Here is a 14417-nt window from a genome sequence, read left to right as displayed (position 1 = left end):
GTTTATTCTTTGCATTTTACAATGTTTGCAGCGTAGTGTGAAACGCATATCAGAATCAGTTATGAACCGAGGTTTTATCGCACAAAATGAAAAAACTGGAATTGTTGATGCTTGGTAAGCAAGTAACGGACATGGCTCAGCTAAGGCCTTATTAGCAGGCCATGAAAATGGCTCGTCTGAGGATTCAGGGCAAGAATCTATCTGCTATACTGCAGGTATTAGCAAGGGCAGCCTATAGCAGTCTATTCATAAAATTGATACTACTGCAGCTAGAGGATGTGAGAGAAGGAAGAGATGGTTAGTTTGTTGCTATATAGAGGATAGATGCAGTAGGTTTGCTGCTAAAAAGCACGTATACAGACGTAGCTGAAAAAGTAGAAGGGGTGGTCATCTCATGCTTGCAAGAGCCAATAGTAGGAGAGGCATATGTTCCTGAAACAAATGAAATTATACTAAATATGCTTAAGTCATTGTATTTTGGATTATAAATGTAGATGGTGCCTTCAATAAATCAAACTATGCTTTATCAATCACACTGATTGGTTGCATATTTCCCTCGCTGCAGTTCCTCCACATTATAACAGTTCAAACAAAAGCTATCTTCATCTTTGTAAACAGAGGTCTTTCTTCTTCTCTTTGCTGGGGGGCAGCAGGAATCTTCATCTCTCCTCTTTATTCAAACTTATGGGATCACAACTCTTTACACATTTGCTCATTTCAGAACAAATGCCTCTGCTCATACCTACAATTAAACCTGTAATCTCTATGTGCTATAGGGAAATGAGTCTCTTCTCCATACCTTAAAAAAAAGAAATTTCAGTCCATGACTCTCCTCTTTCCCTCATCTGGGGCCTGACTATTCCTTTTGTCGGACATTGGTGTTTTCATACTATTTCTATGCATATCTTCTTCTTAGTCCTTTTCTTTCACTCAGGACAGAGAACAAAGTGTCTGCAAGTCTCATTCTGGGCAATGAAAGAGTTAATATCTCACTCAGGCAGTGGCTGGAGAAATTGGGATGGAGCATTTCAGACCAGCTGGGACTGGGATGGGATCGTAAGGACCCAGCCAGAGAGTGGTGGTGGTTGTTCTGGCTGCATGGCTGTTTTCTGGTGTTTGCTGCATTCAATTCCAGCCGCGGGCGGGTGGGTTTCCCTTCCCCTGCCCAGCAGTGAAGGGTGAGTCCCTTGCCAGGACGGGCCCAGCTGTGTCTGCCCCAGGCTGCGCTGCCCAGGAGGGCCCGGCCGCCCGGAGCCGCTCTCCCGGTGGGAAAAAGGCTCCGCGGACCAGGGCAGGGCAGGGTTTGAATGTCTGCTGGGTGTTCTGCTGAGCCACGGGCTCCCTGGCTGTGCCAAGGGGAATCCAAGATCTTGGCAGCTGCGTGGGCCTCCCCTCCCCGTTTCTATTGGGGACCCTGCTGAAAACGGGGCCCAGAGTCAGAGCCCGGCCCTGGCCCAGCCCCGGCCAGGCCTGTGGGCTGCGCGGAGGGGCCTGGGCCGGTGTTACCTGTACTGAGGCCAGAAGCGAAAGAGAACTTTCTCAGCGTTTTTCCACCTTTACATGTGTGTTTCACAAAGAACTTTTCTCATTGGTGTAACGTGGGAATCCTTAAAATCAGAAGGTTGTGGGAAAGCTGCAATAAAGCAGGCCTCAGAGACAACAGAACTGCAATTAGAGCTAAGCAGAAAGCATAAGGCATGTCAGCAGAAAAGTTGTATGACGTAGAAAGCAAGGACAAATAGAGCAATGGTCTGTGTATTAACACTTGACTAGAATAACTCTCTAAGCTGCAGAAAAGTATATCTATCAAGATATTAGGAAGGTCTAAGCTTAATACTGGACCTCTGTGCATTGTATTTTAAGGCTTACATGTAGGTACTGTATTCAAAATAAGCAAGTATTATTTTAACCAAAGGTACATGAACTTATAGTGGTTGGATGAAACTACTGACATCATGCTTTTGCTTTTTGTGATTGGCCAAAAAACTTTCAAAGTGCATTGTAACATCACTATTCTCTGGCTGTTGCTGAGAGCATGAGCTTCTGGCATCTTCCTACTGTTCCAACCTTGTAGTGACACTGATGCTTGGGAGGAAAGAAAAAAAAATTAAGCAGCTTGAGAGACATTCCACAGCAATCCAGTCCCATTCGTGAGTCTGTGCATAGACCCCTGGCCTGCCTTAGTGTAACAGTGTTTCAATATTAAAAATCAGACACCAATTGGTCCTTGTCAGGTCCATGGGAGGCTGCCCAGTTCCTGGCTGAGAAAAATTTCAGGGAATCTTTACAAACCATCACAGCAGCCTAGAAGTAACAGACTCCCTGGGTGAGAGATGATCGGATGGATTTGAACACATAGAAAGGATCCCAGCCAATGCATTGAACCCTAAGGGCAGATGCATCATTGGCCAGGGAAATGGTTGTGTTAAGACCTCAACCAATCACATGTGTTTATCTGGGACATTCAAACCCTCAATTAAGAAGAGTCCCAAACAATAAAGAAAGCTTTTATCATATGGATCACTGAGGGTTTGTGTGATCTCTGTCTCCCACCACAACCTGAATTGATGTAATAGGTGTGGTCAGTTGGAATGTTCAGTTAGGTGGTCAGTGGGATGTGGTCAATGGGGGTGGTCAGTGGGGATGTGGTCAGTGGTTTGGTCACTGGGATGTTGTCTGTGGGTTTGGTCAGTGAGTGAGGTCAGTGGGCCATGGCCATTGCAGTGGTCAGTGAGGTGTGATTGGTGATTGGTGGGTGTTGCCAGTAAGTGTGGTCATTAAGGAGGGGAGTGAAGTGTGGTCAGTGGTTATGCTCATTGGAATGGGAAGTGAGTATGGCCAATAGGTGTGGTCAGTGTTAAGTGGCTGGTGAAGTGTGGCCAGTGGGTGTGGCCAGTGGTTGTGGTCAATGGGGGTGTGGTCAGTTGGGTGGTCATTGGGGTGTGGTCAGTGGATGGGCTGAGTGGATGTGTTCAGTGGGTGTGCTCAGTGGAGGTATGGTCATTTGGGTGGTAAGTGGGATGTACTCAGTGGGTGTGGTTAGTGGAGTGTGAGCATTTTGGCAATGGGTGCAGCCAGTCTGTGTGGTCAGTGGTTTATGGCCAGTGTTTGTGGTCAGTGGTGGTGAGGTCAGTTGGGTTCTCATGGGTGTGGTCAGTGGGTGTGACCAGTGGGTGTGACCAGTGGGTGTTGTCATTGTGTGTGGGCAGTGGCATGTGATCAGTAGCTATGGTCAGTGGATATGGTCAGTTGGGAGGTCGCTGGGGCTTGGTAACTGGATGTGGTCAGTTGGGTAGTCAGTTGGTGTGGCCATGGGTAGTGGCCAACGGGTGCAGTCTGTGGCAGTGATCAGTGGGTTGTGGTCAAAGAGTGTGGTCATTAAGGGTAAACTGCAGGGTAGTCAGTGGTTGTGGTCAGTGGTAGAGTGGTCAGAGGATGTTATCAGTGGGGATGGTCAGTGGGAGGTGGACAGTGGTGTGTGGGACAAGGGTATGGTCAGTGGATTGTGGTCAGTGGGTATGGACAGTGGGTGTGGTCAGTGGGGGTGGTCAGTGCTGGAAAGGTTGGAAGTGGGATGTGGTCAGTGGCTGTGGTCCATGGTAGTGTGGTCAGTTGGGTTGTCACTGGGGGTGGTGAGCGCAGGTGGTCAGAGGGAGTGTGATAAGCAGTTCTAGCCAGAGAATTTGGTCAGATAGGTTGCCATTGGATTGTGGTCAGTGGGTATGGTCAGTGGCTGTGGTCAGTGAATGTGGTCAATTCGGTAGCTGGGTTGGGGTGGTCAGTTGGGTGGTCAGGGGATGTGGTTGTTGGTGCAGTCAGTGAAGGTATGGTCAGTTTGTCAGTGGAGTGTGGTCAGTAGGTGTGGTCAGTGGGGTCTGGGTATTGGTTTATTGGATATGGGTGTGCTCAGTGGTTATGTTCAGTTGGGGTATGGTCAGTTTTGGGGTCATTGGGGTGTGGTCCATTGGTGTGTTCAGTGAGATGTGCTCAGTGGAGGTATGGTCATTAGGGCAGTGAGTAGCATGTGGCCAGTGCCTATAGTCAGTGGGTGTGGCCAGTGAGTGTGGTCAGTGGGTGCAGTCAGTGGGTGTGGTCAGTGAGAGAACTCGGTGGGATGTGGTCAGTGGGTGTGGGCATTGGTGTCTTGGCAAAGGATGTGGTCAGTGGGTGCAGTCAGTTGTTGTGCTCAATAGGAGTGGTCACTGGCTGTGGTCAATGGGTGTGGTCACTGGTTGTGGTCAGTGGGTATGGTTAGTGGGCTATGGTCATTGAGGCGTGGTATGCAGAGGTGGTCTGTGAGTGTGTTTACTGGGCGTGGTAAATGGTTGCTGTCAGTATGGGAGCTCAGTGAGGTCTGATAAGTGGATGTTGCCATATGGAGTAGTCAGTGGCATGGTCAGTGGGAGTGGTCAGTAGGAGGTGGTCAATGGTTTTGGTCAGTGGCAGGGTGGTCAGTTGGCTGTGGGCTGTGGGTGTGGTCTGTGGGGTGTGATCAGTAGGATGTGGTCAGTTGGTTGCAGTCAGTGGGGGTGGTCATTTGGTACACTGAGTGTGGTCAGTGGGGTGTGGTCAGTGGGGTGTGGTCAGTTGGTGCAGCGCTTAGTGGTTGTCATAAGGAAGGTGCTTCGCCAAGGCAAAAGGAGGCTCCCTGTGTGCCCTGCTCCCCTCTCCCTGAGCTCCTGAGAGCTCTGCAGCCCCTGCTGCCATCCCATCTGCCCAGGCCAGCACAACAGCCCCAGCCTTGAGGCCCTCCAGAGCTGCTCCTGCTCCAGGCCCAGGGCCCATCCCAGAGCTGGAGCAGCCACAAAGCTGTGCCAATTTCTGCTCATTCCTGCTCTGATGAGGATGGAACCTCAGCCACTTGGAGGCTGTTGATGAATTTTACTTTTCCAGAGGCCTCTTCTTTCTTGAGCTCCTCAGTTCAAGAATTCAGTGACAAAGGTTCATAAACATTTGTTGAAAACACCAGAACAAAAAAAGCCCCTGGGAATTATTTTAGTTCTCAATTCTTCTGTGGTTAATTAGAAAGATTTCAGAAGTGTATTCCAATTAAATATACTATATTGAAAACAATGCAGAGAGAACAGTTTTGTCCTGTTGTCTTTTCCTGTTTATAGATTGATATCAGACATGCCCAACTGATATTAACTCCCAGCACCTTCTAATGCAGTCTGAACTGATATGAAAATCAAGACCCTTCATGAGTGACTTGACAATTGGTCAGATTTTCTTCCCACACCCTTGCCACCATTTCCCTCATCCCACCCCTAGAACTTTTATGGATCAGGGACAGAGTTGCCACCAGGAGCAGGGCAGTGATTCTTCCCCTGTGTTCAGCACTGGTTGGACAGGACTCAAATGCTGCGTCCAATTGTTGGCCCCCAATTTAGGAAGAACATGGAGGGGCTGAGCGTGTCCAGAGAAGGGTAGCAAAGCTGGTGAGGGGTATGGAGAACAAGTACTATGAGGAGCAGCTGAGAGAGCTGGGGATGTTTATCCTGGAGAAGAGGAGGCTTGGGGAGACCTCATCCCTCTCTACAGCTCCCTCACCGGAGAGTGCAGCCAGCGGGACTCAGGCTCTTTTCCCAAGGAACAGAAACAGGAGAGGAGGACACAGCCTTAGGCTGCACCAGGGGAGGTTTAGGCTGGACATTAGGAAATATTCTTTACTAAGAGGGTGATTGGGCATTGCATTGAACTGCCCAGGGAGGTGGGTGAGTCACTGTACCTGGAGGTGTTTCAGGATAGACTGGCTATGGCACTGAGTGCCACGGTCTGGGTAACAAGGTGTTGTTGGGTCACAGGTTGGACTTGATGCTTTCCAAGGTCTTTTCCAGCCTGGCTGATTCTGTGATGATTGTGACACTGCAGGGCCGTGGGGAAGCAAGGGGACATTGTGACACTGCAGGGCATCATGGAACTGAGAGGACCAGAGTGACACTGTGTACAACATGACACCACAGAGCCAAGGGGCCACTATGACACTGTGGGGCTACATGGAAGCAAGGAATCCATTGTGACACTCTGGGTCCTGTGGAACCACAGAGGCCACTGTGACACTGCAGGGCCTTGTGGAACCAAGGGGCCATTGTGACACTGTGGAACCAAGGAGAGCCTTGTGGGAGCCTGGGGCCAATGGAATCAAGGGGCCATTGTTCCACTGAAAGGACTCTTGGAAGTGAGGGAAAAATTGTGAGACTGTGGTGCCCCATGGAACCAAGGGTCCCTATGACACTGCAGGATCTTGTGTAATCAGGGCTTCATTGTGATACTGCAGCACCAAGGAATTCATGGTGGCACTCAGAGGCCTCATGGAACCAAGAGGCCACTGAGACACTGCAGGGCCTTGTGGGGCCATGCAGAGCATTGTGACAGAGCAGGACCTTGTGTAATGATGGGACCACTGTGGCACTGCAGGGCCCATGAAACCAATGGGCCAGTGTTGCTCCTCAGGGATTCCTGGAATGAAGGAAACATGTTTGACACTGTGGTGCCCATTTGGGACCAAGAGGGCATTGTGATGCTATGGAGCCAAGGAGAGCATTCCTGCACTGTGAGACCTCATGGAACCAAGGATCCACTGTGGCACTGCAAACCCTCAGGGCACCAAGGACTTTTTGACACTAAGAGGTTCAATGGAACCAAGGTGACTTTGTGTCATTGTGAGACCGCATGGAATCATGGAGACCATTGTTACCCTGAGGCCTTAAAGGTACACTGGTGTGGACACCATGTGTGGATCTACTGAAGGCAGGAGGGTTCTGCAGAGGGACCTGTACACGCTTGATCCAAGGCCCAAATCCAACAAAGTGAGGTTTAACAACAGCAAGTGCTGCACTATCACCACACCACCTCATACAGTGCTACAGGCTAGAAATAGAGTGTCTGGAAAGAGGAGAGGTAGAAAAGAACCTGGGATCAATGATGGACAGCAGGCTGTAAATGAGCCAACAGTGTGCCCAGGTGGCCAAGAAGGCCAGAGGCTACTGGCCTGGATCAGGGATGGTGTGGCCAACAGAACCAGGGCAGTGATTCTTCCACTGTATTCAGATTTGGTTGAGCAGCACCTCAGTGCTCTGTAAAGTTCTGGATGTCCCATCTTGGGAAGGACATGGAGGGGCTGGAGCATGTCCAGAAAAGGGCAACAAGGGTGATGAGGTGTCTGGAACACAAGTCCTTTGAGGAGTGGTTGAGGGAGCTGAGGATGTTTATCCTGAAGAAGAGGAGGCTCAGGGGAGACAACATGGTTTCAGGGCACAGGTTGAACTTTGATGATCTCCAAGATCTTTTCCAGCCCTGCTAAATTCTGTGATTCTCTGAAACCACCCCTGAAGCAGTTGCAAGATATGCCCAGGCCTCCTCTTCAGAACGTCCAGCAGCCCAGGCCCTTCAGCTTCTCCACACATCCCCAAAGCCCATGCTGTCAGTCCTGCAGAGCCTCTCCAGCCCCTCCTCACTGCCCTCAACAGGGAGCCCCACACCCAGACACAGCAGCCCAGATGTGCCCCCCCGGCCTGTGATGCCTCTGGCAAGGGAGCAGCACGAGGCACTGCAGGAGCCTGCAGACAATTCCTGAAGCACTTGTAGGATGATCCTGCTCCCCAAGGGATGTTCCCATGATGCCAGCTCAGATACTGAAATGGGAAGTGCAGCCATAGAGTAATGGTAAAATAGGGATGGGCACTTTGCAGGGGAGGGGACATGGATGGGCAAGAGGTATAAATGTGGATCAGGAAAGAAGAAAGAAAGGAAAAGTGAAGCAGAGGAAATGCTCAGGGCTGTGTTGGGGTGGCTACAAGGCAGCTGTGGTTCTGAGCAACAATGTCTGCAGTGGGACTGGAGACTCATAGCTCATGGGAAGAAACTTTCTGGCTGACTGCAGAGGCCACGACAAACCTGAGTGGTTTCTCTCCCATCCCCAGCCCTTGCTGGCCCCAGGGGCTCATGGCATTTGTGCTCACTCAGCTCCATCTCCCCACAGCAGCACCATGAGGGTGCTGATGCCTGCTCTGTGCATTGCAAACAGGGGCTCCTGAGCCAGTGCTGCCGTGTCTGTGCCTGCAAGGATGTGGCACCTGTGTGAGCTGGGGGAGAGGCCAGGGCTGCAGAGGGGGGATGTTGTTGGCAGGTGCATGAGGACGCTCTGGGACCCTGCCCTGGGCTGTCCAGTGCAGTGGGGATGGACCAGCCCCTGCTCTGCTGCTCCTTGCCAGAGTCTTCCCCTTGCAGGGACCTTGCAGAGCACCAGCCATGCTGTTTGCCCACAGCCTGCCCCTGGCCAGCCTGGGGCTGCTCACAGGGGTTTTCTCTGCTCAGCATTGGCCTGGCCAAGTGTTGTGGAGAGAGCCTGGCCAAGGAGCCTGGAGCCCCCAGGCCCTGCCCTGAGGCGTCAGTGCTGGCCCAGCAGTGCCCATGGCCTGTCCCTGCTGCAGCCCTGGTGCTGCCACCCCCAGGGCTGTGCCCAGCCCTGAGAGCACTCAGGCCCTGCAGCAACACGAGGGGCAGGAGGGCAGTGGGGCTGTGGCACGAGAGCAGCACTGGCAACACCAAGAGCTGCTGCTGCTGCTGGGCACAGCTGCTGTGCCAGCACTGATCTGCCCCAGCTCTGCACATAGACATTGCTGCTGCAGCTCCAGAGAAGGGAATAAAAGGACATCCCTGGAGAAAACTTTGCTGGGAGATCCTTTTTTTCCTTTAAAACCACTTGTAGCACAAGCCCTCGTTGATACAGTCTGTGGCCACAGGGAAAGTGGAGAGAAACAAAAAGAGAAATGGCACAAACAATTAGGTTTCTTTATGGAAAATAATAAAGAAGTAGAACAAAAAAAAAAAAGCTCCAAAACCAAAACAACAAGTACTATGGAAAATTTCTTTTATTATAATTGATTTGCATAAATTTGCAAGCAGTTTAATGTTCCCGAAATCTTTCAGTCATCAGTGTCCACACTGCAGCCTTGATCTCCTGGTTCCTCAGGCTGTAGATGAGGGGGTTCAAGGCAGGAGGCATCACTGAGTACAGAACTGACAGTGCCAGATCCAGGGATGGGGAGGAGATGGAGGGGGGCTTAAGGTAGGAAAATGCTGCGGTGCTGACAAACAGAGAGACCACGGCCAGGTGAGGGAGGCAGGTGGAAAAGGCTTTGTGCCGTCCCCGCTCAGAGGGGATCCTCAGGATAGCCCTGAAGATCTGCACATAGGAAAAAACAATGAACACAAAACAGGCAAAAGCTAAACAAACACTAACTGCAAAAAGCCCAAGCTCCCTGAGATAGAATTTGGAGCAGGAGAGCTTGAGGATCTGTGGAATTTCACAGAAGAACCCCCCCAATGCATTGCCCTGGCACAGGGGCAGGGAAAATGTATTGGCTGTGTGCAGCAGAGCATTGAGAAAGGCACTGGCCCAGGCAGCTGCTGCCATGTGGGCACAAGCTCTGCTGCCCAGGAGGGTCCCGTAGTGCAGGGGTTTGCAGATGGACATGTAGCGATCATAGCACATGATGGTCAGGATATAATACTCTGCTGACATGAAAAAAAGAAAGCAGAATACCTGAGCAGTACATCCAGAGTAGGAGATGTTCCTGGTGTCCCAGAGGGAATTGTGCATGGCTTTGGGCACAGTGGTGCAGATGCAGCCCAGGTCAGTGAGGGCCAGGTTGAGCAGGAAGAAGAACATGGGGGTGTGCAGGTGGTGGCCGCAGGCTACGGCGCTGATGATGAGGCCGTTGGCCAGGAGGGCAGCCAGGGAGATGCCCAGGAAGAGGCAGAAGTGCAGGATCTGCAGCTGCAGCGTGTCTGCCAGTGCCAGCAGGAGGAAGTGGCTGATGGAGCTGCTGTTGGACATTTCCTCACTCGGGGTATTGTGGACTGTTGAAAGGAAACATTGACACAGTGGGACAGATTTCCGTGAGCCAATCCTATTCTATTTTTTTACACTGAATATTACTTCTCTTTTTTGGGGGAAATTTCATTTAGCTTCTTTTATTACTTTTGAATTCAGGTTTTTTCTGCTGAGTTATTGCCTCATCTTCAGCATTGCTCTCAGTCTGAACACTGGAGAGCACAGATGGAAAACGGGGCTCCCTGTACCCCAGTGCAGTCAGACTGCTGACTCCAAAAAGATGCCTTTGCTCTTTTCATGTCTCTCTATTTCAGGGTGAGGGTGCTTAAAACATGCTTAAAAATAAAGTGGATGTTTTGTAAGGTCCGATTTAAAAGTCACTTTTTTGAAACTCTTTTGTCTTTGCTGTGAAGCTGGAAAGGAAAGAGTATCTAAGGCTGGTCTGGCTCTCTGTGCCTGATGTTGTTCCTACTAGGAGCTGTTTCTCTCTGTCCAAGCCTTTTTCCTGCCAGTGCTGCCAGAGCCCAGCCCAGCCCTGAGGGCTCAGCTCTGCCCTGCACACCCCTCCCAGCACAGGGCACTCCCCAGGGGCATCTCCCTGCCAGCAGAACCTTAAGGGCAGCTCAGACAAACTGTGATGCTGCAAGCCAAGGTGCTGCTGCTGCTGCTGCTGCTGTCTGTAGGCAGAGGAGGGTGAGGAGGCACTTTGTGAGGGAGATCTGAGGCAGATCTGCTGATCCCTAGTGGGACAGTGCAGGAGTCTCAGTGACACAGACACACCTGACAGCCCCTTTCCCTTCCCTTGAGGAGAAAGCTGAGAGCAGCCCTGGCCATGCAGCACCATCTGCACAACAGGAGGAATCTGCCCTGATGGGGGTGGCTCCTTCCACCTCCAACTTCTCCCCACAGTCCATGGGGAGCTGCCAGGCAGGCTGAGAGCTGTCCCTGGCACGTGGCACATGCCCTGGGCTGGCCAAGAGCCCTGAGGGCTGCAGGAGCTGCTCTGCAGGAGAGCCCTGGGCAGCCCTGTCTGCAGCCCCAGCTTCACCCCTGCAGCTGTCCCTGGCAGCAGGAGCCGTCCTGTCCTGTCCCTCTGACAGTGCCCAGGGCAGCCCTGCTCTGCAGCACATCCTCCTCCTCTTTGTCTTTTGCCTCAGAGTATCTGGGAGTCTCCTCCTGACACATCCCCCAGGCTGTGGGCTGTGCTGGCTCCAGGAGATCCCTCCAGGAGCACAGGGGACATTGCCCTGCACCCACAGACTCACTATGCCCAGGACTGTGAAGATGTTTCTCCAAGTGAAGTCTCAGCTCAATGTCTTCCCAGTCCTGATTGCCTTTAGCCTGTCTGTGCCTGGCTCCTGTTCCCTCAGTGCCTGCAGTCAGTGTCCTGAGCCCTGCTGGGCTGGGAGAGAAACTGCTCCTCAGCAGAAATTACTTTTTCAAGCTTTTCTTGGTGGCCTGGAGCTCCCGCTGTGCCAGAAGCCCAGCCCAGCTCAGCAGCACAGACAGAGCACAAAGAGTTTTATGACCCCCTCAGGGCTTTGATGTTGTTTACATCAAACTCAGTCCCTGAGAAAGTGTTCGAAAAACTTCTCAAGAACTCAAAGACAGAGTAAAATCCAAAGTTTCTTGAAGTTTTAATGGATCCCACTGAGGGACACGACTGTGAAACTGTCCCCAGATTCCAGTTAGAGCCTAACACTGGAAGTAGTGATGAGAGATGACAACAAGCTAAGGAAATGTGTTTTAGATGCTGAGCAAATCTGGATGTGTTTCACGATTGCAAATGGCCAAGGCCTGAGCCCCATCCCCTGGCAAGGCAGATCCTGTCCCTCCCTCATTGCTCAGGGCTCTTCCCAGGCTTCTGGGCTCTGGGGATGTGCAATGCCAAGGGCAGGACCATGGGGTAGCCCCTGACAGGCTGCTGAGCAGGGACAAGGAGGCAATGAGGCCCCAGCACAGCAAGGCTCACTTGTCCCCTGCTGGCCTCAGGCCCAGGGCCAGCAGCCATGGCCCAAGTGCTGCAGCAGTTGGCTCTGGCAGGGCCTTTCAGCTGCTGCCCAGCCCTGTGCCCTCTGCAGCCCAGGCTGTCCAACGGTGTCCATGCCCTGCCCTCTGTCCCCGCAGGCTGTCGTCATCCCCTGGCTGCCCCACCTTGCTGCCCCTTCCTTTGCTGACAGCTCTGCATCCTGCCTGCCTCTGCCTGGACACACAAAGCCTTGGATGATTTTCTTTTGCTGTTTTCTAGTAGTTCAAAAGGATCCACCATCTCTGAAACCAGCCTTCAATCCCCCACAGGGCTCTCCTCTGCTGTCTTCAGTCTCCATCCCACTGAGCACGGAGCTCCTTTGTCCCTTTACATTATTCATGTGCTTGAGTTCTCCAAATACCACTTTGGGAGATCTCTGGGCCCTCTCCAATATGTTGGGAAATCAAAACTTTCAGCTCGTAGTCTAAGAAAAGCACCAGAGGAACAAGACCAGCCAGATCTCTCTGTTCTGTTTATTTTTTTCCGGGAGCAATCCTAGGCGTGATAGAATTTGGGAGGCTAAATCCAAATTTTGGCCCTGGCCCCCAGACGAGAAGGGCAGTTATTTTCCATAGGAAGGAAGGAACGGAGCCCCAGTGTTTGGTGGCAAATGAAACACAGCCTGCAGGAGGCCAAGGCCAGCCAGAGCTGTCTGTCCTGGCAGATTCTGGCTGGGACAGCCTTTCTATACAGGGAACTTTATAGACGGAGTACCAATTTCAGCCATGAGCACCTGGAAAGAGGAATGGTTCTTTGCTTAAGGAAGGAAAGCACAGGGCGCCAGTGCTCCAAGAGCTGATGAGAAGAATCCCTCAACTCGCCAGGATCAGTCAAACTCTCCAGGTGGCCCCCGGGAGGACCAGAGCAGCCAGATCTGTTCCATGTCCTCTTGGTTCCACGGGGCTCCACAGTGTCACAATGTTCTCCATGGTTCCAGAGGCCTGGCAATGCCACAGTGTTCTCCATGGATCCATGGTACCCTGAAGGATCACAGCAGCTCTTTGGCTGCATGAGGCCCTGTAATGCAGCAATGGCCTCTTGGTTCCACAAAGCCCTGCTGCTTCACACTGGCCCCTTGGAACCGTACGGCCCAGCAGTGCCACAGTGATGTCCTTGGTGTCACTTGGTGCCACCCCTGAATTTCAGAAGGCCCCACAGTGCAACAATGGTCTCCGTGGTTCCATGAGGTCCCTCAGTTTCACCATGGTCTCTACAGGAGAGCAATGGAGCCTCAGTGTTTCAGGGACTGATGAGCTGCAGCCACCAGAGGCCAAGGCCAGAAATACCTGTCTGTCCAGGAAGGTTTGTCTGGGAGCAGCTTTTGGATATTTGAAGTTTTGGATGTTGAATCCAAATTTTTCCATAGAAACAAAATCATTGAGCCTGCTGTTTGGAAGGCAGGTGAGAGCCAGCCCTCAGGAGGCCAAGGCCAGCCAGACCTGTCTGTAATGGCAGGAGAATGTGTAGGAGAAATCTTTGGATATAGGATTTTGGAGGTGGAATCCTAATTTTGGCCATAAGCACCTGGAGAAGAAGGATGATTCTTTTCCATAGGAAGGGAAGCATGGAACCCCAGTGTTTTAGGGCAGAATACACATGGCCACAATAGGCAAAGACCATCCAAAGCAACCTGTCCAGGTAGCTTTTTTTCTGGGAGAAACTCTTGTGAATAAGGAATTTCAGGAGGAAATGGTCCATATTTGGCCATGGGTGCCTGTGAAGGAGGGACAGTTAATTTCTGTAGTAAAGAAAGCACTGAGCCCTAGTGTTTGAAGGCAGGTGAGAGCCAGTCCTCAGGAACACAAGGGCAGCCAGACCTGTTGGAAATGACAGCTTTTGTCTGGGAAGAATCCCTGCATATTGGCAATTTTGGAGGGGGAATCCCACTTTGGCCATGGATGCTTGAATGAGAAGAGAGGCTCTTTTCCATTTGAAGGAAAGCCCAGAGCCCAAGTGTTTCAGAGGCACATGACAAAAGCATGGCAATGGGCATGCCCAGGGCAGTTGCACCAGTCAGCCCAAGCCAACCAGATCTGTCACCTGTTCCCTTGGATCCATGGGGCCCTGCAGGGTCACAATGGTTGTGTCATATTGGATCCTTGGTTCCATGAGGCTCGGCTGTGTCATGTTGGCCTCTTGTTTCCGTGGGGCTCCACAGTGTCACAATGGTCCCTTACTCTTTTGAGGCCTTGCAGTGTCACAGGAGTCTCCTTGGTGCCACAGTATCACAATGGACCCTTGGTTCCATGGGGGTCACAATGGCAGAGGAACTTCCTTGGTTCCATGAGGCCCTGCAGATTCAATGAGGCATCAAAGCGTCATCATGGCTTCCAGGATTCCATGAGACCCCGCAATGTCACAATGGACCTTTGGTTACATGGGACCATGCACTGCTACATGAATCCTTAGTTCCATGGGGCCCTGCAGTGTCACAATGGACTCCTTGGTTCCATGAAACTGCAAAGTGTCAAAGTGGCCCCTTGGTTCAGTGAGGACTGTGAGGCCTTAAGATTTTAATCTTTGTATTTCTCAAATCCTGTACTGAATTAA

General features: G+C 51.6%; 1 protein-coding gene across 1 annotated transcript; it reads right to left on the bottom strand.

Annotated features, from left to right (window-relative positions):
- Nucleotides 1-8908: 8908 nt before the first annotated feature.
- LOC306815246 (olfactory receptor 14J1-like) lies at nucleotides 8909-9841 on the bottom strand (the record flags this gene model as incomplete). Its single annotated transcript, XM_079331842.1, has 1 exon — nucleotides 8909-9841. The coding sequence occupies one exon, from the start codon at nucleotides 9839-9841 to the stop codon at nucleotides 8909-8911; it is 933 nt and encodes a 310-aa protein (XP_079187968.1).
- Nucleotides 9842-14417: the final 4576 nt, after the last annotated feature.

Source organism: Erithacus rubecula (assembly GCF_903797595.1).
Source record: "Erithacus rubecula genome assembly, contig: scaffold_110_arrow_ctg1, whole genome shotgun sequence".
NCBI classification, from domain to species: domain Eukaryota; kingdom Metazoa; phylum Chordata; class Aves; order Passeriformes; family Muscicapidae; genus Erithacus; species Erithacus rubecula.
Note: the sequence above shows the minus strand (reverse complement) of the source record. Positions and strands in the feature narration are given on the sequence as shown.